This window comes from Prionailurus viverrinus, chromosome B1 (genome assembly GCF_022837055.1).
Source record: "Prionailurus viverrinus isolate Anna chromosome B1, UM_Priviv_1.0, whole genome shotgun sequence".
Taxonomy (NCBI): domain Eukaryota; kingdom Metazoa; phylum Chordata; class Mammalia; order Carnivora; family Felidae; genus Prionailurus; species Prionailurus viverrinus.
Window position 1 is genome coordinate 104533775 of NC_062564.1, and position 27231 is coordinate 104561005.

Sequence of the window (27231 nt, forward strand, 5' to 3'; positions counted from 1 at the left end):
AAAGGTGACACGAAGGACCCTTATGGTGATGGAAGTGTTCTGTATCTTGATTGTATCAATGTTAATATCCTAGTTATGATACTGTACTATAGTTTAGAAAGATATTACCATTAGGGGGAAATGAGTAAAAAACTGATGCAATCTCTCTGTATTATTTCTCACAGCTGGATATAAATCCACAGTTAGCTCAAAATAAAAAATCAAAAGGTAGAGGCCAAATCAGGGAAACAAGTATGTCAGTTTGTCAGTTATGACCTGAGCCTTAGAACCGTGACATCATAATGGCAGTGATCTTGACTACTGTGGAATCCTCAGGCTTCAAGCATTTTACAGTACTCTGCCACGTGCTGTAGACTCACTTCGATTTTCAGTGCCAAGAACTGAAGAAAAAAGGATGTTCACGCCAATCAGAAAGCATGCTGAACTTTTAGGTGGCCATTCAAGGCTTCACCTTATAAGGTAGTCTTTTAATATACTATTTTTGATCATCAAAACAGACCGACAGTAACTGGAAGTGTTGTTCTCTTTTGTTTCTTCTAACGCATATGGACTAATTCGTAACTTCAGCACTGATTTCATGAAAAGCTACTCATGTTCATAAGATTCAGTGCTGCTGAGCAGAAGGGAGGCAGCTTTACATTCTGGGGGGAAGACACTTTCTTGGCTCCATGAGAGAAAATTTTCTGGTCTGTGAAATAATCTATCCTATTTATGAAAGAATTTTTGCGTTCTGTACAATTTAGCTGTTTTACCCATGATGACCAGAAAGTCCTGTCAGAGTCATAGCTCAGCCAAGTAGTAGCTAAACTCTTATGTTTAGAAACTTTTTGATGTTTCTGTGATTTTTGCTGGTGTTTGAGAATTTCCCCCCAAAGTTTAAATGTTGATTACGATAAGACTGGGGTCAATTTTCCAGGATCTTCAGTTATCTACATTTTATGTTAACATGAAGCCAAGTTGTATTTAATTCTTCACAAACATCATTTTATTTTATATTAGGCCACAAATTGTCTTGTTTTTTGGTAGTGGTCTACCTTCTTATAATACTCTCTACCTTTGGCCTCTTGGTTCTCCCCTCCCAAATAACAGCTCGTGATTAGCTCTGTGGCTTTCTCCTCCCCACCTCTAAAAGTTGGCATGCCCCAAGGGCTTTGTCCTTGAAACTGTCTCCATCTGTATCAACTCCCCAAGTGATCTTATCTCTTTTGATAGCTTCCTATAACTTGGTGATTCCTGAGTTTGAGCTCTGGAGTCTTGCTTTGGAGGTTGAGACTAATTTTTAGTGTTGTGTGAACCCTGACATTTAGCATAAAACTATATTGTATGTATTTGACTCAGTAACTAGCTGCTCCATGGTGTTTGATGTATTTGCAGGGAAAGCTCTTCTGTTGACATGGACGCCCACAGCGAAAACACTACATCATCTGAGGGTGCCACCCATACCCTGCTTATCCATGGCCCTGTTGAACTCAAGCAAGGCTGGAGGAGGCAGAAACGGCACCTCTTCTTGTTCAATGATTTGTTGCTGATGTCTAATACCGAGTATGTATACTATGCTATACACCTTTCTGATTATCATAAAGTTACATTTCCATTAGCCTTTACTGTAAGAAAACATTGTGTTTTTCTTTTGTTTTTGCAAGTGTTTTGATCCTTCATTCATTCAATTATGGAAGTCTTGTTTTGTACTGTGCCCCTGTAGAGAAGACAGTTGAGAACGTGACAGGTGGTGTCTCTCTTGCCTGGGACCTACAGATAAATGATAAAAATAAGAGGGGGGGATGTATAGATTGTGATTAGTGCTTCCGGCAGAAGGGTGCCATGTGGAGAAGATGGGAAGGTATTAGTGAGGGGTTGTCTAGGAGGGCCTCTCCAAGATGGCAGCATTTAAACTAGATTAGATGAGAAGCAGTCACATTCCTGGACAAGATGACTGAAACTTCTAGGATGAGGGACTAAGCGGGCCTAAGTGGGTGCCACCTGGTCTCTTGGGGGGAGCGGCTCAGGGAAGGTGGATTTGACTGGAGCCTAAAGTATGGAGCATGAGATCAGATGTATTCAGGGATCCAGTCACACAGGGTCTACACAGGCCATGGCAAAGGGTAGAAATATTATCCCAAAAGATTTTTTGTTTAATGTTTTTATTTATTTTTTCACACAGAGAGAGAGAGAGAGAGAGAGTACATGCATGTGTGTGGGTGTGTGTGTGTGTGCGTGTGTGCATGTGTGAGAGAGAAAGAGAGAGCAAGCAGGGGAGGGGCAGAGTGAGAGAAGGGGACAGAGGATCCCATGCAGGCTCTGTGATGACAGTAGAGAGCCCAATGCAGGGCTCGAAGTCACGAACTGCAAGATCATGGCCTGAGCCAAAGTCTGGCGCTTAACCATCTGAGCCACCCAGGCACCCTGACAATATATATTTTTATTTAAGGTTGAAAATAACTTTTAAATCTTTCTGATGCAAGCTTATGTTTTGTTTTTGGTTTGTCTCTTGTAGGAAAAAACTGTATAACTATTTTTATCTGGGGCGCCTCAGTGGCCCGGTTGGTTAAGCATCCGACTCTTGATTTCAGCTCAGGTCATGATCTCACAGTCATGAGATCAAGCCCTGAGCCAGGCTCTGTGCTGGGCATGGAGCCTCCTTAAGATTCTCTCTTTCCCTCTCCTTCTGCCCCACTTGTGTTTGTGCACTCTCTCTCTCTCTCTCAAAAAAAAAAAAAAATAATGTATTGTGTATTTTTGTTCAGCCCTCAAATACTTTTTGAAGTAAGCAAGACACAAACGAATAATTAACTGTAACAATAACCATAAAATTATATGTAATAATAAGTCACAAATCTAACAATAATAAATGAATTAAGGGTTTTCTTTAAGTGCTTTAAAATACATACTCTCTACTTAATACTCAACATTCAGAAAAATGGCTAGGGAAAGTGTTTTGAGGGTCTTCCTAGGCCAGACTTTGCTCAACACACGCTTTGTAAAAGCCCATGTAACCATTTGCTGGGCTGTGCACAGAGGGTAGTAGAGATGAGGGAGGCACACTGTGCCCTGGAGCAACGAGCCCTTGTGTCTCACGAGCACAGCTGCCCCCATCACATTTATGAAACAAACTAACAGACGTCTTGTGTGGGTATCTTTCTTTCTAGTTATAAAAACACCTTTAAGATAAAAAATCAAATACCACTGAGCACCATGTGGATAACCAACTGTACCGACAAGGTGGGAGATACCAGCATCAATGCTGAGAGGTCCTTCATCTTGGGCTGGCCCACGGTGAACTTTGTGGCCACCTTCAGGTAAGACTTACAGCTTGGTCTTGTATTTACATGGGTTAGAAAGGAAAACATTTTAACCTGATTGTATATCAAGCCAGTGACTCACTTTTGAACCTCCATCAATGACACTTGTTTGCCTTGTACTTTCTCCAAAAGGGTTTTTATGTGCAAATGTAAGGAATAAGATAACATAGAGTGGGGACTACTGGAGTCACTTCCTTTGGTTTTGATCAGTGGTCTTTCAAGTGGGCTCTAGGAGCCACTTGAGGAGTTGGGTGTTCTGGGTATGTGGAAAGAGAATCAAGAGAGTGTGGTTCTAGGGCCTCACTCCAATATCCTGCCCCCTAATTCCCAGGGAGTTCTCTGTGTTTGTAAATCACAGGAATGTTTCTCTTGAGCAAGTACTATTAAATAGTCCAATTAAATTTGAAAAATTGCTTTTATATTCCCAAGTTAATTCATTTAAAAATAAGATGTAATTACTACAAATAAATTAATTATGCCATCGACTATGAGATTGCCTGAATTGCCGTGTACAGATTATCTTAGTTGGTATCTATAGAGAGGTGACAGTCTAAAGCAAAAGTTTGATTTCATGGAGTAGGGATTAGTTGTGCAAGACACATTTTCAGGCTGACATGAGGATGGGGAATGTGGCATCCCAAGAGACATTCCTGGTTTTACAGGGGTCATGCAACATTTACATCTGTTGTTTGAAACAACCACACCCCAAGTCTCATTCTTGCTTTACACAATGAGTGTTCATCACATGAACACATCACCCTTCTTTCTTCTCCTCGCCCCACTCCACCAAAATCTCACGTGTCATCATAAAGATGAGACAACGAAAATGTTTACAAGTTGTTAATTTATTAAATTCTGTAATGCAGCTGTTGACATAATGAAAAATTTTCAAAACCTACTGGGAAGAAATATGGATGTATATCATCTCGGCATGTCTTCTTTTCCATGGCATATTTCTGAAAAGATTATCAGTTCCTATTGCTTAATGGCCTCTCCATGTTGCAAATGGGAGGAAATAGTTTCAGTTGATAATATATAAAGTCTTTGATTAGGGAATTTCCAAGAAACTTTTTTTTCCTAATGAGAGAGAAAATGCGGAAGCCAGGTTTGCACGTTAGGTTAAAAAGCTGTATGAATATATATAAGGCATTTATAAGAATGCCTGGCACCTAGTGCTTTTTTTACTTGTTATTATTACTGTTCTGCAGATTGGCATACATATTTAGAAGCCATGTCCATGCAGGTTGGGATGCTAAATGGGTGTTCCATTTTTCTGATGAAACAGGTCTTGAAAATCGTGATGGAGGGAGTGGGGAGCAGTGTTGCTGGTAGGAGTATAAAATGTGGCAGCCACTGTGGATAGTTTGAAGGTTCCTCAATAAGTTAAACAGAATTATCATATGACCCAGCAATGCCACTTCCAGATATATACCCAAGAGCAATTAAAAACATGTTCATACAAAAATTGATACACAAACGTTCATAGCAGCATTGTCGATAATAAGCAAAAAAAAAAAAAAAAAAAAAAAGGAAACAACCCAAGTGTGTATCAGCAAATAAACAAAATGTGGTATAAGAGCTGGAGACAGTGGGAAATGGAGAGCGACTACTTAATGGACACTGGGTTTGCTTTTGGGTGATTAAAATGTTCCAGAACTAGATAGTCATGATGGTTGCACAATAGTGAGAAGGTACTAAAGGTCACTAATGTTCAATGTTATGTGTAATTTACCACAATAAAAAAAAAAATGCTAGTAAGTGATAAGTCCACATATGAATGGGGTTTAAAACATTCGCATTTTTTTGCTACTAAATCCTAGGGAAACTTTAGCACAGAAAATAACCTTTAGTAATTTAGCCGTAGACGGACTGATTTTGCTCAGAGGATCATAGTAATGAAGAATAAGTTTTCTAGGAACTAATTTAACATATTACAATATGCTAATATGTATAAAGAAATAAAATATTATGGGTGTTTTTTCCTAAAAAGATATTCTTATTTCTAGGCCAAGATAGTTCCATCCAAATGCCAAATTTCTTAAGTACGATTTAATTTGAATGATAATGTTTCTTTATATTTGAATAGCACTTGCAGGGGCAGGAACACTCTGAGGTAAAATTAACTTTTTCCAGTTCTGGAAACTGAAACTCAGAGTGGTTAAGCAACATGCCCATGATCGCATAGCTTGCATCACATAGTTACAATTAAGCATTTAGATTAGAAACCAACCTTTCTTCCCCTTTAGGATCTATTTCCCATTATTGTAATACTGCTCGTAAATGAGCAGGGTCCATCAAAAGCTCGATTGTGAGGAGAGTACAACTTACACATGCAACCACATCAATAATAACTGGCTGCTGCTATTTTTGTCTGAATGGTGATCTTAATAATTTGAGTTTGATTTTTATTCCCATTTCTTAAATTGCAGGTCTTCCGAACTAAAGGAAAAATGGTACTCTTTCCTTCAAAGGTATTTTGTCAGTATACATATTTTAAATCTTTAACCCATGATAAGAGAATGCAAATTTCTTCAAAATCATGCCCTCAAACTCTTCTCCTTCTCCTTAGTATTATTAGACTATTCCAAATAATTTCTTATTTAGATTTACCCTGGCTGCCACTGCAGATAATGTGCTCTCATTTCTATGTATATTTTGCTTATTTTTGATGAAGTTCTGGTTATCACTCTCATCTTCCCCTTCTTTCCAACCTAATGATTGGAGCTAACATTATTCTCAAAACACATTCCTTAAGTGCAGATTACTCACTGATTGTCAAAGCAACTGCTAATTCCTGCCCTGGAGCCCAGGAAGGGGCTGGGCCCTCCAGTCTAGGTAGGAAAGCTTTGACCACTGGATCTGCTGCTCAGATCTCACATCATGACAGTGATCTGTTGTTTTCTGAGTCATGTCTCATTTTCCTGAAATATTTTTGCATGTTTTCTTCCAGCCCATAATTTGATTTGGCTATTTATTTATATGCTTTTTTTTTAAATGTTTATTTATTTTGAGAGAGAGAAAGAGACAGTGAGTGGGGAGGGGCCGAGAGGGAGGGAGAGAGAGCATCCCGTGAGCAGGTTCCATGCTGTCAGCACAGAGCCCAATGCAGGGCTTGATCTCACGAACCATGAGATCATGACCTGAGCCAAAATCAAGAGTTGGATGCTTAACCAATTGAGCCACCCAGGTGCCCCTACATGCTTTTAAAAAATGACACAGTATGTTGAAAATATTAGCAACATAGATTGATTTGAAAGTAAGCTAATAGCTAATTCATCCTACTCAATTTGGGTTATTATTGAATTTGATTAGGTACATCAATCTAGCCAAAGAGAAGGACCAGCCAAAAAGCATTCCCCTCCAAATCTTCACTGGAGACATCGAGAACTGTGGTGGTGTAAGTGTTTTTAAGACTAAAAATTAAATTCCAAGTTCCTGATTCAGACAGAATGAAAGAGATGGAGATGGAGGGGTAGATAGGGAGGGAGGGAAGGAAAAAAAAAATGAGGTAGAAAGGAGAAAAGAAAAGAGAGGAAGAGAGAGTATTTAAAAAAGTGCCATGTGGGAAAATGGATTTCCCTGTCTACACGTATGTTTTTGTATACATAAAAAGTGAATCTTAGGTAATATGAAGCAAGAGGAATCCATGCTAGCTACAGTGCGTAAGCATGGGAAAATATTGCATGTTAAATGCCCACAATATTTCTCTGAATCCTTCTAATAGCAATTACAGGGGCTTCTAGTAAAGTGATTTTCACACGCAGGTATATCTTACTAGAATTAAAACATTTTGTTCCAATGGTCACTACTTATGTACAGAATGGTTTGGATTGTTTCCACAGTTCTTTTTTCCCCATGATGTTTTATTTGGTATGATTGTAAACTTACAGAAAAGTTGCAAAAATAAAAATAGTACAAAAAACACCTCCTGTACTCTTTACCTGGATTCACCTATCCGTAACACTTTACTCCATTTGCTTTACCATTTCTTTTCTTTCTCTGTCTCTATTATGTGTATGTATACCCTTATTTTTGAGGCTCATACAACACCATGGCCCTTTATCCTTAAACCTAAGTATTTCCTAAGAATAAGGGTATTCTCTTCTATTACCACCCTGTAGTTATCACCTTTAGTAAATGTAACATTGGTATAATGCGTTACCACGCCATTAGTGTTCCCATTTTGTCAGTCGACCTTGATAACGTCTCCTTTCTAGTACAGGATCCACTCAAGGGTCAGGTATTACATTCAGTCCTTATGTCAAATGCAAAGGAGCTTTGAAAGGTCTTTCATTCCAAGGAATATCAGGTTTGACTTGAGCTCAGAGGGATGACACTTTTAAGGGATCAGCATATTTCTTTCTCACTTTTTTTATGCTACTGGAGAAAAAAAAATCAAACCAATTGCCCCAGTTATTTGTATAAAGTTTGATTTCTGAAATTGTAGTGCAGTAGCCAAGACATTTACAATGATATTTTTGGGTATTTTTAAATGACACTTTTTTTTTCTGTAACACTTTACAGTAGCTCGAGATCACACAAAATAGTATTTGAAGGTGGAAAAAGACGTAGTTGAAGACAGTTACTTCCTGGCCAAAGGAAAGGCCATGCAAATATTTTGATCTGTTTCCAAGCACCAGATAGATGCACTGAATGGAGAGGAGAGCAGAGACACAGCAGAGCACATTCTCGTCTCTGCCCGCTTTGATTTCAACTGTGGGAGTGGGTTACACTCAGAATGCTTCATGGAAAATTACTTTGAAATTTTTTAAAAATCAACTTATGTATAATTTACACAAAAGAAACATTTCTAATGGTCTTCATTCATTCCTAAGATCCAAGTTTCCCCCTAACACAGTTTCATTTCATCCTAGAGAAATAAACGATCCTCAGCATTTCTTGTTGTGCAGATGTGGTGTAGGCAGATTTCCTTCTTTTATCTGAAAATGGCTTTATTTCACCTTTACTCTTGAGAGATAGATTTGGGGATACAAATTGTTTGCAAATTGTTTCCTTTCAGCCCTTTCAAGGTTTTGTACTCTCTTTTCTTCGTTTCTGTGCTTTCTGATGGGTAGTCTGGGGTCATTCAAACACCAATCCTCTGAAGGGGATTTGTCATTTTTCTTTAGCCACTTTCAAGATTTTCTCTTTATTTTTGGTTTTTCGTAGTGTGGCTACGAAGTATCAAAGCATGGTTTTCTTGAATCTGTCCTATTTGGCATATTCTGAACTTCTTGAATTTATAAACTTGTCTTTCATCAAACTTGGGGACTTTTAGTCATTATTACCTCAAATATTTTCTTCCCCATTTTCTTTCTTCTCTCCTTCCGAGATTTCAATTATATGTGTATTAGACCCTTTCATACTGTTCACAGGTCCCTCAGACTCTGTTAATTTTTTTCAATCTTTCTTTCCCCTTTTCTTCCTCAGACTGGATAATTTCTATTATCTATTTTCCAAAATCACTGACTGCCATTTGTCGTCCCCATTATATGATGTTCCCTAGCCAGTAAATTTTTTCTTTAATATATTTTTCAGATAAAAAAATTTCTATTTTTAAATATATTCAATTTCTATGCTAAGATGCATCCCTTTTTGTGTATTGTGAGCATATTTTCATTTGTATCATTGAGCATTATTGTAATTGCTGTTTTTGCCTAACAATCTGAATATCTAGATCACCTCAGAGTTGGCTTTAGCTCTTGAGAATTGATCACATTTTCCTGGTTTTTCATATGAGAAAAGAAGGCAACATTTCCCTTTCTTTTAAATAATTTCAAAAAACAGTTTATTTCTTTAAAAGTTATTTGTTTATAAAGAGCTCTATCTACTGAAATTTGTGTTTTGGAGAACATATGACATGCAGGAAAATTTACATACATCCTTGGAATTACTATTTTGAACACAGTGTGTTCCTTATGCCTTGAAAACCATTATCTGGCAGACCAAATAAATTAAGGAGTGATATTAGCATTTCAAAAGAGATCTTTTTTTTTTACATTAAAAAGATTTCATGGGAGACTTGTTAAGTTGTATTGAAAGGTTTTCAGACATCTTAAAAAATAGCAGAACCATTACTTCTAATTAAATCTCAAGCTAAGACCCAGTCAGACTTTTGAATCCTCCTAGATAATTTAGCATAGGAAGCCCCTTACATCCCTGACTTTGAGTGCTCTGATCTCTGCTGCTGGGTTCTAAACATTTTTTTATACTCCTTAAAGCTACAGGTAGTTTGAAATCAATGAATGCTTTTGTTTATAAAAGTCTGATTATCAACTTTCATGGCCATCTGACATATCAAATAATTGCATTCCATTCATAAGAAGAAAAATACAATGAAAGGCCAAGTAATGAATTATGAAAGGGTTTCTTTTAACTCTGTTCTTAGTATTTTTAAGGCCTATGAGTGTCCACTTGTGCTGTTTGCCTTCTTTAAGCACTCTTTATCAAAGGACATAGGCCTCATTGCCTAATAATATTATATATTGTCTTATTGGTTACATATTGTCTTATTTTAAAAAGAATTTTTTTTAACATTTATTTATTTATTTATTTATTTATTTATTTATTTATTTTGAGAGACAGAGCATGAGCTGGGGAAGGGGACAGAGAGAGAGGGGGAATCACAGATTCCGAAGCAGTCTCCAGGCTCCAAGCTGTCAGCACAGAGCCCGATGCAGGGCTCGAACCCATGAACCATGAGATCATGACCTGATCGGAAGTTGGCCACCTAACCGACTGAGCCACCCAGGCGCCCCTCATATTGTCTTATTTTAAAATGTCTTTTGGAATTCAGATAGTCTTATAGATAATATCTCAGAATCCTATTAATCCCTTTCAGGTAATTTTCTGTAAACTGTTTTCCTAGTTTTGTAGAGCAGTTTCTCAATGTAAGGTATGGTAGAGAGCTATTATAAATAATAACCCACTCACTGGCAGAGTTGGGAATGGAATGTAAATTTCTAAACTTTTCAATCTCATCTCCTAGACTCCTTGGTTTTATTTGTCTCAACAGATTTCAACAATGAAAACCTTAGTAACTATGATGCCTGACACAAAGAAAGTACTGACCAAATAGTAATTTTTTAAAAATGTCTTTTATAGCTAGTTCTTATTCTGATTTTGCTGAAACTGAGTGTGTAATTGCAAATGAATAAAGCCATACTATAAAAACACAACTCAGGAAGAGAGAAAAACATCCAGCTCCTCTTTTTTAAACTATCCCCTCTGCTCCATTTTGGAACTAGCTTTATGGAGCTGAGGATCAGCCCATGCATCTTCTTGGGATTCTCAGTGTTTTGTTTGTTTTGTTGCTTAAGCTGCTGTATTTTGTGTGCCACAAATCCGTTAAGAGAAATATATGTTTTACTGCTTCCCACTAGCTTCATGTTATATAAAGAAATGAAAACATAATTAAGAGTGTATGCTTTTCATGTGCTTTATTTTGTCATTACCTGAAAGCAAGCTTTGCCTTTAGAATATGGGTAATAATTTGACAATAATTAGTTACATGGTTTCAATTTTTTTCAATTTATAGCAATTTTTCTTTATTTCTTTTCTATAGTCTGTAACTGTAACAGTGGCAAATTCAGACACAGCGAATGACATTATCAACATGTCACTACCAATGCTAGGAATAACTGTAAGTTGCCTGCAAACTATTTTTAGTTAAAAACCAACCTTGACCTTTGAGATTTGTGTGTGTATATGTGAGTGTGTGTTGTGCATCTCCCATTATAAAGCAGCTTATTATTAAAGATATCATAGCCATATTTTGCCCCCCACCCCAAACTGAGAAATTGAAGGCAGTGAAGCTATATACATGGGCGCTCTTCTGGTATTTCCATTTTCAATTTTGTGCAAATTCAAAATCAGAGCAAAAAATTGGGCTATAATTTTAGAGTGCTAATAACAACATGCAGTTCACTGTATACATTCTATACATAGACAGTAAAATATTTCAAAATTTCTAAATATTTCCTTCTCTAGTGGACTCTTCTTTCTGTGTCATCTTTCCTGATTCCTCCCCATCACTATTTACCCTGGTCATCACCCAAAGACTCAATCTCACTTTAATGAGTCTTAAATTACATGTTTTGCTGTAAATGTTGACATGAAGACCACATGGCTAGAAGCTACATCCCCTTGACATAGGTCCTAAGGATGAGACTGCTCATGCCCCTTCGGAACTGGTAAAGAAGACAAGTTCTGACTGAGACCATGGATCTGGGGGCATCTGTGTACACATCACTTTCATCCAGTTTTGGTTTCAGCTCCTTACGTTTTGATGGGGCTAGTATGAGTTGCTGATTTTTTTTTTTTGATGAAAGAAATGGGTACATATATATTTTTTAATTTTTGTAATGTTTATTTTTGAGAGGGAGAGAGAGAGAGAGAGAGAGAGAGAGAGAGAGAACATGAGCAGGGGAGGGGCAGAGAGAGGGAGACACAGACTCTGAAGCAGGCTCCAGGCTCTGAGCTGTCAGCACAGAGCTTGACATAGGCTCGAACTCATAAACCACAAGATCATGACCTAAGTTGAAGCGGGATGCTTAACCGACTGAGTCACCCAGGCACCCCAGGGTATATTTGAGGGGATGCTTTGTAAGGGAAAAGAGAGGGTGACAGGTTGACAAAACTGAGGGAGCACTTATAAAGCACAGCTTCTTATATAAAATCCTCTGTAAATGTGAAAGTGTCTTGCTATTGTGACATGACATAATTACAAGATTTGTATTGAAATTCTATCTGAACCAATGGTATAATAAAGGCCCTTAAAAATTCAGGGCAACCAGAATTTGGCATAAGAACTCAATTATTTCTGTAAAAACAAAATTTAATAATACACTTGAAATAAAATTGAATTGATATGTAGTGAGTAAAACACATCTCTACATTGATTTCTAACAATGCTTATGATTGTATATCATACACATCTCTGTATGATATATACACCCTGCATAAGAATTAAATCTTGGAAAGAGAGTGAGTGGTTTTAGAGATGAAGTTGGGAAGACTGATTAATGATATTGTTCATTTTATTTCATGTTTATGATTTTCCTTTGCTTGAAGTGACCCATCTCACTAGACAACAATTTCCATTTTAATGAAGAACTGGGGTTATTTGTCTTATGTATGTCTGATTTAAGGGATTCCAACATAGTGTTTCCGAACCCTACCTTAAGAGATTCTTATTAGCTCTTACTTCCTATTTGCAATACAATTTTGAGCTGATTTAGCTGTGTGTGTGTGTGTGTGTGTGTGTGTGTGTGTGTGTGCTTGTGATTCTTTCCATACCTCTGACCCTCCTCAAGGCAAGGCCATGATTTTTAATCAGAAGTCAAGGACAAGCATAGTACCTATCACCAACAACTCCATTTCAAACATATTTTACTTTATCCTCCTAGAAGACTCTTTAAAATAGTTCAGCAATCTTTATAATTTAGACTTGTTAGTTTCAAGTGGGATTTCCAATATTATTGGGCAACAATTCTTCATAGAGTAATTGTTTTCTGCATCTGATTTGTTCTCTAGGTTAGAGTTCTTGTCCCTTCTCTCCCTGTAGTGGGGCTTGACTTCACTTCCTATCTCCTCAAAGCTTCTTGAGCATTTGTCTGCTCAGGGCTGTTGAGCTACTATGGCCTTTCAAGTTACTTTGCTCGGGAATCGTCATGGCAGGGTGTGTGGCTCTCTGGACAATATGCTTGTCTGTGCAGGGACATTTGGAGGCAAAAGCCAACATTATCCAAGGAGTCTAGAGACAGCAGAAGGCAGGACTTCTGAGATTAGACTTTTCCTCCTTGTTGAAGGGGCACAACTGTGGTTTCTTATGCCAAGGGCCACCCACAAAGTGAGGGCTGGATTGTACTGTGGTTCTCCAGCCTTTATCAAGAAATGACAAGAATCTGAGAAGGTCTACTGGAGGCTGTGAAGGGAACAAGTTAACAAGTGTTGTTAACTCAAAAATTGCAGCTACCTCCATAGACCAAATAGCATTTATACTGGCCCTAATTCTTTCTTTTTCAAAACATAGAAATGCTAAGAAAATGTGTTCTTCAAGTACTGTGAAAGATTTGTTGTGATGCATAATCTTTTTGTTTCCAAGGGCTCTGAGAAAGACTATCAGCTGTGGGTCAGTTCTGGCAAAGGAGAAGCCCCACAACCACTAATTGGTAAGTGTCAGGGACAATCTAAGATGGGTAGGTTCAGAATTGTAACTCTAAGTCTCAAGGTAATGATTGTTCTGTCTTTAGCTTAAATACCCTTAAAAGTGAAAATCACTTGCAGTATTCACTCATACATTTATCAAATAATTCCTGGGTACTTACTCTTTAGCAGGCACTGATAACATCTCTTCATTCAGCAGTTTATGGTCTAGTTGGGGAGAGAAATGTAAATTTTTCTTCTCTATCATTTTTTTTACCTGACAAATAGACATGTATTGAAAGTTTTTGTTTATTTATTATTTACTCACTTATTTACCCACTTACTTAGGTATGAAATCAAAATGGATTGGAATTTCTTTTTCCCATACATTTATTTTTCATATTTCAGTCTTGAATTCCATTTCCTAACTACTAAGTAGCCTCTATTTTGAGAGTCCTCTAAAATCCAGTCATGTCTCTGAATCCAGGTATAAATATGTACCAAACACTTTTCCTGTGCCCATAAGTTTTTCAGCATAATAAAGAAAATGAGATAATCACATTTAAACTCATCCAGTCTTCACTGACTAAACCACCTGTACTTTGCTGTTTCTCAAGCTTTTTCCAGCATGGTTCTTAAGGTTGTTGATAAACACATTGCACCTCTCCTAAAATAGTGATTAGCATGAGTGATTTAAAAAAGAAAAAAAGAAAAGGAAAAAAAATCTTTGGATTAGCAAATTTATTCAGTGTTTACCAGAAATAGAAAAATTAAAACAAGAAGACAGGATCTGTAGCAGACCTTGAAGTACAGTAATGTATAGTAATAGTGACAATGATTTCTGCTCGAAATCTTAGAGCATTCCCTCTTATATGCATTTTCTATCCTTTTAATAATCCTGTGAGGCTATTACTCTTTTTCAAGTGATCTAAAGAATATCTTCAACTGACCTGGAAATCTAAACAAACAAATTTTTTCTATGAAACATATATTCTCAGAGAATCACCAACCACATAGCTGACTCCACCATTTAATGTTTTTGTGTTACCGTTGACATCTTGCAAAAGTCGTTCAGCAATAAAAGGGGAAAACATTAAATACTTAAATATATTTATCTTAATAAAGTGCATTGATTTAGATAAAACAATGTAGATGATAACTTTTGAGACTTGGAACAGCTTCACGCATGAAGGCAGCTCTAAGGAATCTGAAGAGCCTGTCATTCATGATGATCCTTTAGCAGCATTTGAAACGTCTTTCTTAACATGCTCTCAATTCTCAATTGCGGATTAACTCCTAGCTATCTTGGTGATTTGGTTGTACTGCTGTCATAGAAGCTTCTTTTGCCTTAAAGGAGGGAAGTCACTGTGGTTCTCGTGAACCGAGCATTGACGTTTCATCTGTGCCAGATGAAAAGGAGCAGCAAAGGCTCCCCAAGTTACATACAATAATAAATCAGAAATGACAGAAAGAGAACTTTCATTCTATTCTTAAAAACTGAAATCCGTATCACAGCACAGGGTCTTTTGAAAGTTCTATGGAGAGGAAACAATTTAAAACATGAAAGAGCAAAACAAATCACTTGGCAGGCAACTGTTCATGATTTGGGGTGTGGTTTTCCACTTTGTAAACACCATTTTGCACTTTGCTGCTGAGTTTCCAACACAGTACAGCCTTCCCTCTGATCCTTGCTTGCAGGACAGCCCTGGTAGGGAGGGTGGCAGTGGGAGGGAAGCACAAAGCATAAAGGCCACCCATCCCATCCCATCACCCTTGAGTATCTCTGGCTCTAGAACTGACAAAAGGAAATGAAAAATCTGTTTGACTGATATCATGTGTGAGAGAATAGTGACCATAGCAAGTCTTAATACTGTGGCCAGCTGGGGCACCTGGGTAGCTCAGTGGATTAAGTGTCAGACTTCAGCTCAGGTCATGATCTCGTGGTTTATGAGTTCGAGCCCCGCGTCAGGCTCTGTGCTGACAGCTCAGAGCCTGGAGCCTGCTTTGGATTCTGTGTCTCCCTCTCTCTCTACCCCTCCCCCGCTCATTCTCTCTCTCTCTCTCTCTCTCTCTCTCTCTCTCTTTCTCAGGAAATGAATAAATGTTAAAAAAAATTTAAATACTATGTTCAATTGTTCAAAAAATATTAATCAGCAATTTTTATTAATATATTTACTCATTTCCTTATAAGTTGGTGGGTAAGCATTTCAAAGGATGAATGTAAGACTCAGAGGGGTCAAGTAGTTTGCCTAAGGTGTACAGATCTAGTTAGTGTCAAGGCAGAAACTAGAAGGCCTTAAATATTCTCAGATGGAAACAGCAAAAGCCAACATTGTGCAGAGTAATGCACTGATGAATCTATGTATTCCAAGCAAAGGAACATGATTTAACTTTTCTTTTCTCTTTTTAAAATCTTCTCCTTGAGCACCTGATTTCTGCAGCGTGTCCCCCATAAGAGGGTATATGGTGTATATGGGTATATGGGGGAGGAATCCCCAGGAGAATAGCAGCATATGCCAATGTGATGCACACACTCGTGTTAAGGTAGGTTTGATGACAGCCATCAGCACCAGCCTGAATTTACATTTAGACTTTTCTCCATTTAGGACATGAACATCCCTATGGAATTAAAATGAGCCATCTTCCATCTACTCTACTGCTGCCACAGGGACCAGAGGCCTCCATCTCTCCTTCCACCCTGCAGGAGCCCCTCCTTCCAAAGGAGGGGTTCCCAGAGATGCAAGGCCAGTTCATCCTGAAGCCCAGGCACCCAGTGCAGAACCAGCAAGGGAGAGGTGAGCCCCTTCCCTTCCTTCAAGTGCCTTCTTTTAGCTCGTATCTCCACTCTTGAACACAAATTCATGACACAGAGCTTATTCTCCGTGTGGGGGTGGGGAGGGACAGTATAGGCAAGAACCCAATACCCACCCAGAATCAGGCTTAGAGAAACTCCCAAAGGTCTGAAATCAAGACCTGACTCACTTCTCGGAAGGTCGTTTGTTTTAATTCTTCTAGGTAGACCCTTACTCTTTTCTCTGTATCCCCAGAGCACTTTCCACATAGTATTGTGTGTGTACACATCTGTGTGTCTTCTTAGAGCACAAGATTTTTATGGTCTAGAAACATGTTTTCCCTATTCCAGGGTTTTGTCTAGTATCTCAGGCCATCACAGGAGGTGTGATGTCTAGTCTATGTGGCTTAAACACACCTGGAACAGAAGAACTTCAGTGGAGTAAAGAGTTACAGAATTGAATTGCATTTATTCTGGGCTTAGGCTGAAGTGGCCTTGGGTTCTAGTTAGAACTGAACTCTTAATTCTACCCCCACTTGCCACGTCTGTTTCAGACCCATGCCAAGACTGGAACTAGATGATCTTTATGGTTAGGGCTTTTTAATCTTCTGTCTTACTATTTTTCCCTACCATGCCAATATTCCCTCATTGATATTTCATTCTCTGATGAAAATGTGATATTAACCTGAGAAGCACTGGGGTCAAAACAGGAAGTATTTTTATTGTTATTATCATTATTTTATAACCTCAAAGTTTCAAAAATTTTATTTTTTAATATTCATACTCTAACTCGATCATTAGGAAGTGCTAACCCAAATCTTGCCAGTACTGTTTGAGAAAGGATAGATTTCTATCGAGTTAGCTTGTTTAATCATTCCCATATTTTTCATGTCTATAGCATATATTTTTATTAGTCACAGAGGCAACATGAACTCTAACACCAAATAATGTACATTACAAAAGGTCCAGCTAAGCCCAAAAATGTCTTTGAGAAAGTATCGGACTTCAGATATACTTGCTTTTTTGTTTTTAAATGTTTGTTTATTTTGAGAGAGAGAGAAAGAGAGAGACAGAGAGTGACATGAATGGGGGAGGGGCAAGGGGAAAGGGGAAGAGAGAATCACAAGCAGGCTCCACACTGTCAGTGCAGAACCCCACATGGAGCTCAGTCCCATGAACCATGAAATGACCTGAGCCAAAATCAAGAGTCAGATGCTTAGCCACTCAGACTCCCCATGTATTTGCTTTCTGTATATACTCATGGAGTAGCTAGATTTATGGCTTTGTATCAAGGGATACGACACTCTTCTTAAAAGCATTCTTAATTAAAGCTCCATAATGGAATATATTTGGATAGTTTTCCAAATAATAAAACTAGGGTAAGAGTAGGGAAACCAGGTTGCATACAACAACTCAATTTATATATTAACTTGTATCTTAAGCAAACATTTGTACGTTTTGATGTACAGGAATCTCCTTCCAGATTTGAGAATTTATTTGCTTTCTTCCTTCACTCCTTTTAAAATGTCAGGGGTATGGACTTCAGGGTGGGAAGAGAGAGCCTTAGTTAGGCAAAGTGGTGGCATTCCTTCATGATTGCATACCTTCTAGAGGTTGCAAAATGAAACCGAGAATGGGAGTGAGGTCTCCTTTGGGGGGAAGAGACTGATATCTAGACTGCCCTAGGCCCTCTCAGCAAGGAAATTACTTTTATTAAGGCTGCCATGAGCCAAGCCTTGTGCTGAGTAGTACATTATATTTAGTTCAATGAGTTGTAGGTAGCATCATTTACGTTAAATTTGAGCAACCCGAAGCTTAAAGATTTTTGAGCAACTTGTCTAAGTGGCAGAACCAGGATACTTCTGGTTCTTAGATATGGTCTCTCTGATCAAGCACCAGGAGTGTTGCCACCCATGTAAGTGGACATGGTGATGCCCTCACTACATCCCAGAGAAGCCAGTGGATGGGTGTTTAAAGGTATTTGGTGAAATGTTGCTCATCTGTTTATCCAAGTTGTAACTTGACTTTTCTCTGGACTTTTAAAGAGCTCAGTTATTTAAGCAGATTATTTAAACAAATGTTAAGGTACCTTATAAGGAAAACATTGATAGCTGAGCAGTAGAAACTTTGAACTCAGCTTTTCCATTGCTGATCACCTTTTCTTTGTAAAGCTCTTCTTCTGCATGCCTTTGATAGGGAGTGTTGGATAATTAAAAAACCATCTCCAGGTAGCTTGGTGGGGTGTCACAAGAAACACAGCCACCTGGGAGCGCCTGGGTGGCTCAGTCGACTAAGTGGCTGACTCTTGATTTCGGCTCAGGGTCATGATCTTACAGTTCGGAAGATCGAGCCCCAAGCTGGGCTCTGTGCAGGCAGCGTGGAGCCTGCTTGGAGTTCTTTCTCTTCTCTCTCCCTGCAGCTCCCCCTGCTCACATGCACTTGCATACACACACTCTTTCTCTCTCTCTTTCACAAAATAAATAAACTTGAAAGAAAGAAAGAAAGAAACAAACAAACAAACACAGCCACCTGGATAATCTTCCCACATAGCCAGCGTGTAAAGACTACTTCCCATGGACCCCCTCTCATACCCCCCACCCCCACATAAAGTCATCCATGGAGATGGCTCAGAGTAGAGGAGCCTCAGGCTGGCTGAGAAGTGGGGTCAGGCAGATTGTGTCATGAAAGGCAGATCCTTTTGATCAGAGACAGTGGAACATTCAGAAAACCAAAGAGGAAATCTAAGTCTGGGAGAAAACTCACTGTGAAAGCAGATGATTACCAAACTCTGCTTGATTTGAATACTCAATCTTTTTAGCTTTTAAAACTGGATCTGACACTTGAATCCACCGATCATACTTAACAAGAGGACACTAACAACTACAGGCTAAGTGCCTCATGATGCAGTATAATAGGTAGTAAATGGCACCAGAAGTATTGACCCTGAGTCTGATCAAGTCTCCAGTTTTAACTATCAGTTTGCTGGATATGGGGAAGAACACAGTAGCACCATAAGGATGGTATTAGCCAATTTCAGAATGTGGGGAATACTACACAAATGACTCAATTTCCCTCTTCTAGCCATAGCAATGAACATGCAGTAAAACATAAATGGAAAAAATTAAGGTTAATTAACTTCTACTACTACTACTACTCTCATTTCTTCCTTAGGTTCAGGCCAGAAGACAGTTAAAAGGAATCCTTTCATAAACTGGGCCCTTAGGTGGGGCCCCAGAGCTTGCCAGGACAGCCAGTGCACAGCTCCACCTTCTGCAAAGCCAGCACAGCTCTTCGGAGTTTCCCTCATGGATGTGTGTGATAATGACCACCTGCCCTCCCCCATTCTGGTAGGTCTCATTTTGGTCTCTTATTAGCCCTCCTGAGGAGGGGGAGCCCTGAGAGGCCAAGTGTTCTCATTTAAATCTACAACCAAATGGAAAAATAATTAGCCAGTTCCTGGATTTGGCTGAGAAGCTTTGTTTCTATTACTTCAAAGAATAAAATCTGATTTAGGTACTGCAAAGTCATGAGGCAAATACAACAGGAAAAGATAACTCTTGTCCATTCTCCTTGTTTCCACAAAGACCCACATAGGCCTGTTCAGACCAGCCAAAATATGGACTGTGTGCATGAATCTCTGAGAGTCTATCTCATCTTTATATTCTCTTTTCATTGCCTTCCTGAGCTCATATTAGTCTCCTTCAGCTGAGTCTACTCAATCGTACAACTCAAAATATCTCACGAAGCATAGTGACTCATCTTCTGGCAAATATGAATCTGTTAATACTAACAGAATATGTCAAATGAAAGCCACAGACTTTGGCCTGTCCTATCTCAAATTGGTGTACTGAATTGTCAATGTTAACATTTATTGAGTATCCAGGGTTTCTCTGAGCACTATACTAGATGTAGGGAATGTTATGCTACATATGAAGAAATTTATGATGTTACTTACATGCTAGGTACTACCCCAGTCCCTGCATTACAGCAAATTTAGGGGGTAGCTATGAATATCATCATCCCAACTCACAAATGAATTAGAAAAGCCTCAGTAAAAATGTATGTGCCCTGGGTCACACACCAGATAAGTAGCATAATAGAGTTCAGATCCTTTATATTACCTGGATCCAACCCCTATTATCTTTCTACACTGCAGACAGAGGACATGAAGGTACAACTAAAGGCAATGAAAGACTCATGGGAAGGGAATGTAATCAGAGAAGGAGGAGAGAGTTTTTGAGCCTGATTTTAAAAGAGGGAAAGAAGGAGAAGAAGTAGGAATGGAGTATACAGTCACTTAAAGAGGAATAAGCAAATGGAAAATGAGCGTGGCAAAGAGATTCCCACACTTGGGGAATAGCATGTATGTAAGGGAACAATGGAAGAAGAATGGAGGGGTAGGAGAGAGAAGGGTGATTCTACAAAGGCCTTGACACAGAGACTAACTTTTTAAAAGTATAAATTCACTGAAAAGGAAAAAATCTGATTAAAACAAGTGTTTCAAATGGTTTAGTGTATGACTGTAAAGCGTATTTTTGGGTAGACAATATATTTAAAGACGCTGAAAAAACAAATCCAAATTTACTTTAGTCCTTCCAGCTCTAAAACACGGTACGGTCACATTCCCTAGCTCTTTCAAAAAGGAGGCAAGCTTGTGTTTTGAACTTATGGATATGAAATGTCATGTACTTTTCATTTCTTTCTATAGGATATGCTTTGCTTTATCAATCAAAAAGGGCCATTCACAGAAGGCATCTTCAGAAAATCAGCCAATATGAAATCATGCAGAATCCTGAAGGAGAAACTAAATTCTGGGGACAAAGTGAACTTGGACAGTGAATCTGTTCTTGTGGTAGCATCTGTCTTAAAGGTAGGGAAAGTTCTAGCATTATCTACACATGAGTAACTGAAGCTATTATTGGTGTCCTTCATCATGATTGCCCAAGAACCATAATAGGCATAATAGATTAAGTATCTGACAAACTGAAATACACGTCACAAAGTCAAAATTTAAAGAAGCTACTTTAGGAGTTAAAAACCCCATATTTCATCACACCCCACCCTCCCCACCTTCACTCCTGAAGACACCATGCAAAGTACTAATACTAGTAATAATAAATTTCAAAAATATACGCTTACACACACAGAATATTTACCAAAGCAAATGTCCTGCTTTTGATGACTTTCTCACCACCCTCATAACAATGAAGGCAAAGTTTCCAAAAGAAAATTGATATTAAACATTTGAAAATAAGTTTATGATCAAAAAAGTCTCAATGAGGCCACCAAAATGTCTGTCCACTTAATCACTCTTTCCCATGTTTTTTAATGTGTTGTACTTTAAAAGCATAGGAACGACTTTACCAATTGTGCCTTTCACCTTTACCATCCTTGGCATCCTTTGTTAATATTTGTCATGTTTTATCCACCATCCCAAGGTTAAAACTACATGATAACCATTTCCTGCCACATGCCTCTTCTTATAAATCTAACTTTTAAACTGGGTGCAATAGACAAAATTAGTTTGGAATTCTGAAAATTCAATGGATTTACACAAAAAATAGATTAATTTTGAAATGCTACAGCTAAATCACAAGTATCCAGTTACATTTCTATAAGAGGAATAATAGAACAGAGAATGAACTTAATCCATCTTGACACTTGTTAACAGCTCTGAACAAAAATATGTTAATGTAGTAATGACTACAAACAAGTTACTAAAATTATCTTAGAATCTCAGTCACTTTTGGTCTTTCCTGATCCCCCATTAATGTTTGACCATATGATAAATAGAAATAGTCCAGAAATGACTTAGCTACCACAACTACACTGGGGCCATAGTAATATATACCAGTAATATACACAGAGGCATCAAGAAACAGGGGAAAGAATTATGATACACCAGGTATGCAAATAGTAAGATGAGTGTTGCCTTGCTTTTCTACCAAGAGTTTGTAGATTCTTTCCTATTTCCATGTTATAAGCACAGACTAGGAAGGGGGTGGCCACTTATGGATATGGTTCATAGACATTTCTAAAGTTTTTTCTTCCTAAAGTTGACTGATCTTGGTGGAGAATCAGGCTTTGCAACCTCGACCTTCATAATATCATGTCAAACTAACTGGAGAATTGGCTTAAACTAGAAAGGAATATATCACAAGGATGACAATGAGTTTGCCATTAGACTGTCTACTTTTATACAGTTAAGAAAACGAAAAATGATGCAAGTATGAGAGTAGCATTCTCCCAAGGAGCACATACACCTCAAGTCAGAAGACTTAGTTCTTTCCTGATATGTATGCAAGAGCACACATGTGTGGTTTTTTGTTTGTTTGTTTCAGTACTTTTCTTGCTAGAATTAGGAGCTAGCACTGTGCTATTTGCTATTTGCAAAAATGGGTATGTGTATTTCTGTACAAGAAGCAAATAGAATTTAAGATGGTCTATCTCTGGACCTGTCACTTTGTAGTAGTTTGTTAAAATGTACACAAAAGAGTAAATTACAGATGATAGAAGGGAGCTTTATCTTCATTTCTACCAAAGCCTAGGCTCTGTTTTTATGCTCTTAAGTTTTAGTTGGGAAAAAATCCAAGCACTGCTTGTGTGTGTGCAAGTCAATGGAGAGTGAGAACCGAGCTCTGTGTGGGTCACAGTTTGGGTATCTGTGAAGGAATGGGGACTGAACTCAATTTTTCAACTAAATGTTTTCCAGTATATATTTTCTATAAGAATTATATTTATTTACTTATTTATTTTTATGTACATAAGGATTTTCTTCGAAATATCCCAGGAAGCATATTTTCATCCGATCTCTATGACAAATGGCTTGCTGTTGCTGATCAAGGGAATGAGGAGGAGAAAGTAACTGCAGCCCAGAGGTAATGATGTAGTAATTACTCTACTCTGGGCATGTCTCAAAAATACAACCAACGTACTATTAGAAAAATATTGGCTTATAGTTATAGCTTTGTCCACTAAAATAATGCCAAAGAGTTTCAATTCTTCACACCCGTGGAGGCCAACTTAAAAACAGAGGCATGCCTTAATGCTATTATTGAATTCTTATGTTTCTCCTGATCTTATTAATGTGGAATCCCTGACCATGTTATACCTTCTGAATATATGAAACTGGTAGACAAAATCCACTGAGCTAAAAGGGCTGCTCCAGCATCAACTGCCAGTGATACGAACTTCAGTTTGTCAAACATTTAACCAGAGAAGTTTTATCTGGCTCAGGAACTGAATTCCGTGAAACATTATTGCATACGTTCATGCCTGCCACTCCGTTACAGTGGGTTGTGTTCTAGATACACAATGAAGTACTCTGCTCCCTGTCTTTATATTTCCAGCTTCCTAAGTGAAATGACTTGCCTTATTTAAAAGTGCATTTTTCTAACTTTAGGCTGTTAGACCAGCTGCCAAGAGTGAATGTTGTTCTCTTGCAATACCTTTTTGGAGTGTTATACAACATTGAGCAGCATTCCTCATCCAATCAGATGACAGCTTACAATTTATCAGTGTGTATAGCCCCAAGCATTCTTTCTTCATCTAATTCCTGCAGCTCGGGATTAGAAAGCAACTTCATAAAAAAGGTAATGAGAGCTTTCATTTTTATCCTCTGCTGGGTAGAATCCCTACTTTGAACCTGAAATTTGCAGTAGCAACTCTGATGGATCAGTTTCGTAAAGTGCACATTTTTGTCGTGCTGCCCTGAAGAGGCAGGGTCCATTGTCTTGCTCTGGTGGGGTATGGCAAGGGGTATTGTTAAGTGGGGAACTCAGAGCAGTTGAGTGGCTTTGTCCCCATCCAGGAGACTAAACACTAGATTGCCTGAACAAACCAGAGAGGAGTGCCATGATACAACAGAAAAGAGCCTGGGCTTTGGAGTTTGACAAGTCAAGGTTCAACTTTTAGCCTAATCCTTGAGGGACATGTAACCTTGGGCAAAACCATGGTTTCCTCAGTACACAATGGTGACCACATCCAGTTCCTCTGGTCATTACTGGCACATCTTAGGTGGCTTGGGCAACATGGGCACCCATGGCTCCAAATACATCGGCCTTCCTCTGCCAGTTGTGGTTCATTTAGAAAAATACATGGCTACTATTTTGCCTCTGCTATGTCACAAGGAAACTGGTAAAAGATTCCAGAATATCCTAATGGAGCCACAACATGCTTAATAAGATCACAGCTCTTTCCCAAGCTCACCCAGAAAGCGAGCGTGAAGCAAGGTGATACATGAGGAAGTACTGCAGTTAGACAGATAGCCATGTTTTCTCTCCAGCTGCATGAGTTTTCCTTCACAAAAAAAAAAAAAAAAAAAAAAAAAAAATACACAGAAGTCACTGCTTCCTAAGTTTAAGATACTTCTTCATTTAAGAAGTGAATTTCATAAGTTTTTGTCAATGCTTTATTGTTTTATTTTTTTAAGACTTATTTATTTATTTTGAGAGAAAGAGAGAGAAAGAGAGCAAGGCAGGGGCAAAGAGAGAGAGGGAGAGAGAGAATCCCAAGCAGGCTTCTCACTAGCAGTGCAGAGCCTGACTGGGGCTCAAGCCCACAAACTGAACCATGAGATCATGAACTGAGTCAAAATCAAGAGTCAGACGTTTAACCGACTGAGCCACCCAGGCACCCCTGTCTATGTTTTATAAATTTTAATAAGATGTTATATATGTCAGTTACAGCTCAATAAAACTGGAAACAAAATTTTTTTTGAAAAGAAAAATTTAATAAGGTAGGTTATACTTTGAAAATTATCCTAGTTTTCAAGATGTAACCATTGATATCAAAATGTTAGCTATTAAACAAGGTCACAAATTATAACTTTAGCCCACTTTTGAACAGCATTTTAAAATCTGTACCCAAATTATATTGGAAAGTATCACAGTTATTACTTAGAGAACTCTGCTTTCTATATATTTTTATCAAGTCTGAATTTTTCCTCAGAATTCTTTCACATTTTTTGTTAGATCCAAGATTCACATACAAAATGTGATTTGTAACTATGCCATTTGAAAAAAAGTGCCTCATTTTTGTCTTTTTGTGTTACAGGTTTCTCTTGTACAATTTCTCATTGAAAACTGCCTCAAGATATTTGGGGAAGACATCACTTCCCTCTTGGGAGAGAGCTCAACGAGCTGTGATAACAGCGAGAATGCTGCAGGTACCGTGAATAATTTAATTGGCTTTGGTAAGAAACAGACAGCAAGGTTGTCAGGGTTCATGGGAGATGCTTAGCCAGTGCTGTTCTGGAGCCCTGAGCACATCCCCAGGGCAATGATTTTCATCTGCGCCTTCTTCCGAAGTCTGGTTCACAGGTCAAAGGAGGTCTCACCCTGTTGTGAGACCAAAGAAAGGATAAGATGAGGTCTCTGGCTTCAAGAAGTTTCTAGTGTGGATCATGATAGCATTAGGAGACATGATGGTATGATATAGTGTTTGGGAATTTTTTCAAACAAAATTTTAAATGGGTCCCGTATATATATATTATATTTTTATATATGTAGTTATGTATAATACATAATTATGTATTTATATTTATAATATATAAAATATAAAAATATTTATATATTTTACACATATATACATGTGTATATATATGTGTAATATATATGTAGATATAAAATAGATGTGATTTGGTCAAAACCAGAGTGAGGGGCACAGAGCACTGCCTGTTTTATTCCCTCCTCTTTCCTTTTTCTGCCCAGTGATCCCTGGGGCACCACAGGATTCCAGTGCTCTTTGAAACAGGTTGGAAATAACTGGCATCATTGAGAAAAAAGGACTTGACTTGATGCTAAACAGCCTTTCCAAAGTATAAATTCCTGTGCCCCTGTTTACCAACTATGTTACCTTTGGCCAATTATACTAGCTCAGTATCAGTTTATTCATCTCTAAAATGTGGATGGGGGCACCTGGTGACTCGGTTGAGCATCCGACTTTGGCTCAGGTCATGATCTCATGGTTCGTGAGTTCGAGCCCCACTTCGGGCTCGCTACTGTCAGTCTGTCAGCACGGAGCCCAATTCGGATCCTCTGTCCCCCTCTCTCTGCCCCTGCCCCCCTTGGCTCTCCCCAAAATAAAATAAATATTTAAAAAATAAATAAGTAAAGTGTGTATGAAAATAATGTCTAAATCCTAGAACTGTTCTAAAGATTAAGTAAGATAATGGATGCAAAATAAATTTGTAAATAAGGAATTAACAGGGCTAGGAGAAGTTCCCCTGAGACTAGAGCTAGTATTATTTTGAGCCTAGTGAGTCACAGCTACCTGGCAGCAGTCCATTTTATAAGACTGCTTAATTTTATATATATTTCTTATATTTCTTTAGGAAAATACATGTCTTCAGGAATTACGATGAGTCTAGTGTCAGGTCTGAGAATGTACTTATATAAGACAACTGTGTGTTTTTTATTTCATCAGAGACAGCACAACAACCTCTTGAATCCAAGCCGGTGACGGTGATAGTGATTTACAAAAAGGCACAACTGCAGGATAATACCAAGACTTCATCTGGCATGGATCCACATAGCCACCTGTCTACAGTTCTCAAAGTCACTGAAGACTAGAATCTCCATAATGACACTTGATCCTTCCTTTTCCTCTATTTCATATAAAATAGGAAATATAAAGAACTCTTTTTCCAATGAATGAAAAATGAGCCCCTTCCAAGGCCCCAGTTTATCCCATTTGAGTTTTTCTTTTCCTTGATCCCATTTATCCCTATTGAGGTAAGCTTCCCACAAAATATCTCTTCTATCTTCAATGCCTACCACATCATATTATATATTTATTGTATTGTTTTGCATTGTATAGTTTTATATTAATACAATAAAAATCACTCCCTAACTCAGTGGATCAAATGACCGTTCTATTTACTTATGATTCATATTATGAATTCCATGTATCTAATGGATTCATATTAACACTTCAGTGGAGGCCATCCGAGCAGTTCTGTCTCCTCTAAGGTCATTTGTACACTTGACCTAAGCT

The 27231-nt window shown here is 38.2% G+C and overlaps 1 protein-coding gene across 1 annotated transcript; it reads left to right on the top strand.

The window, feature by feature from the left end:
* The first annotated feature begins 357 nt into the window (after nt 1-357).
* Nucleotides 358-27004, top strand: LOC125164013 (rho GTPase-activating protein 20-like). The gene is made up of 14 exons (XM_047856414.1): nt 358-459; nt 1375-1542; nt 3147-3296; nt 5729-5770; nt 6612-6696; nt 10864-10941; nt 13405-13471; nt 16052-16240; nt 19408-19583; nt 20945-21106; nt 23005-23114; nt 23639-23828; nt 25291-25402; nt 26662-27004. The coding sequence occupies exons 1-14, from the start codon at nt 395-397 to the stop codon at nt 26805-26807; spliced, it is 1740 nt and encodes a 579-aa protein (XP_047712370.1). The 5' UTR covers nt 358-394; the 3' UTR covers nt 26808-27004.
* The last annotated feature ends 227 nt before the right edge of the window (nt 27005-27231 follow it).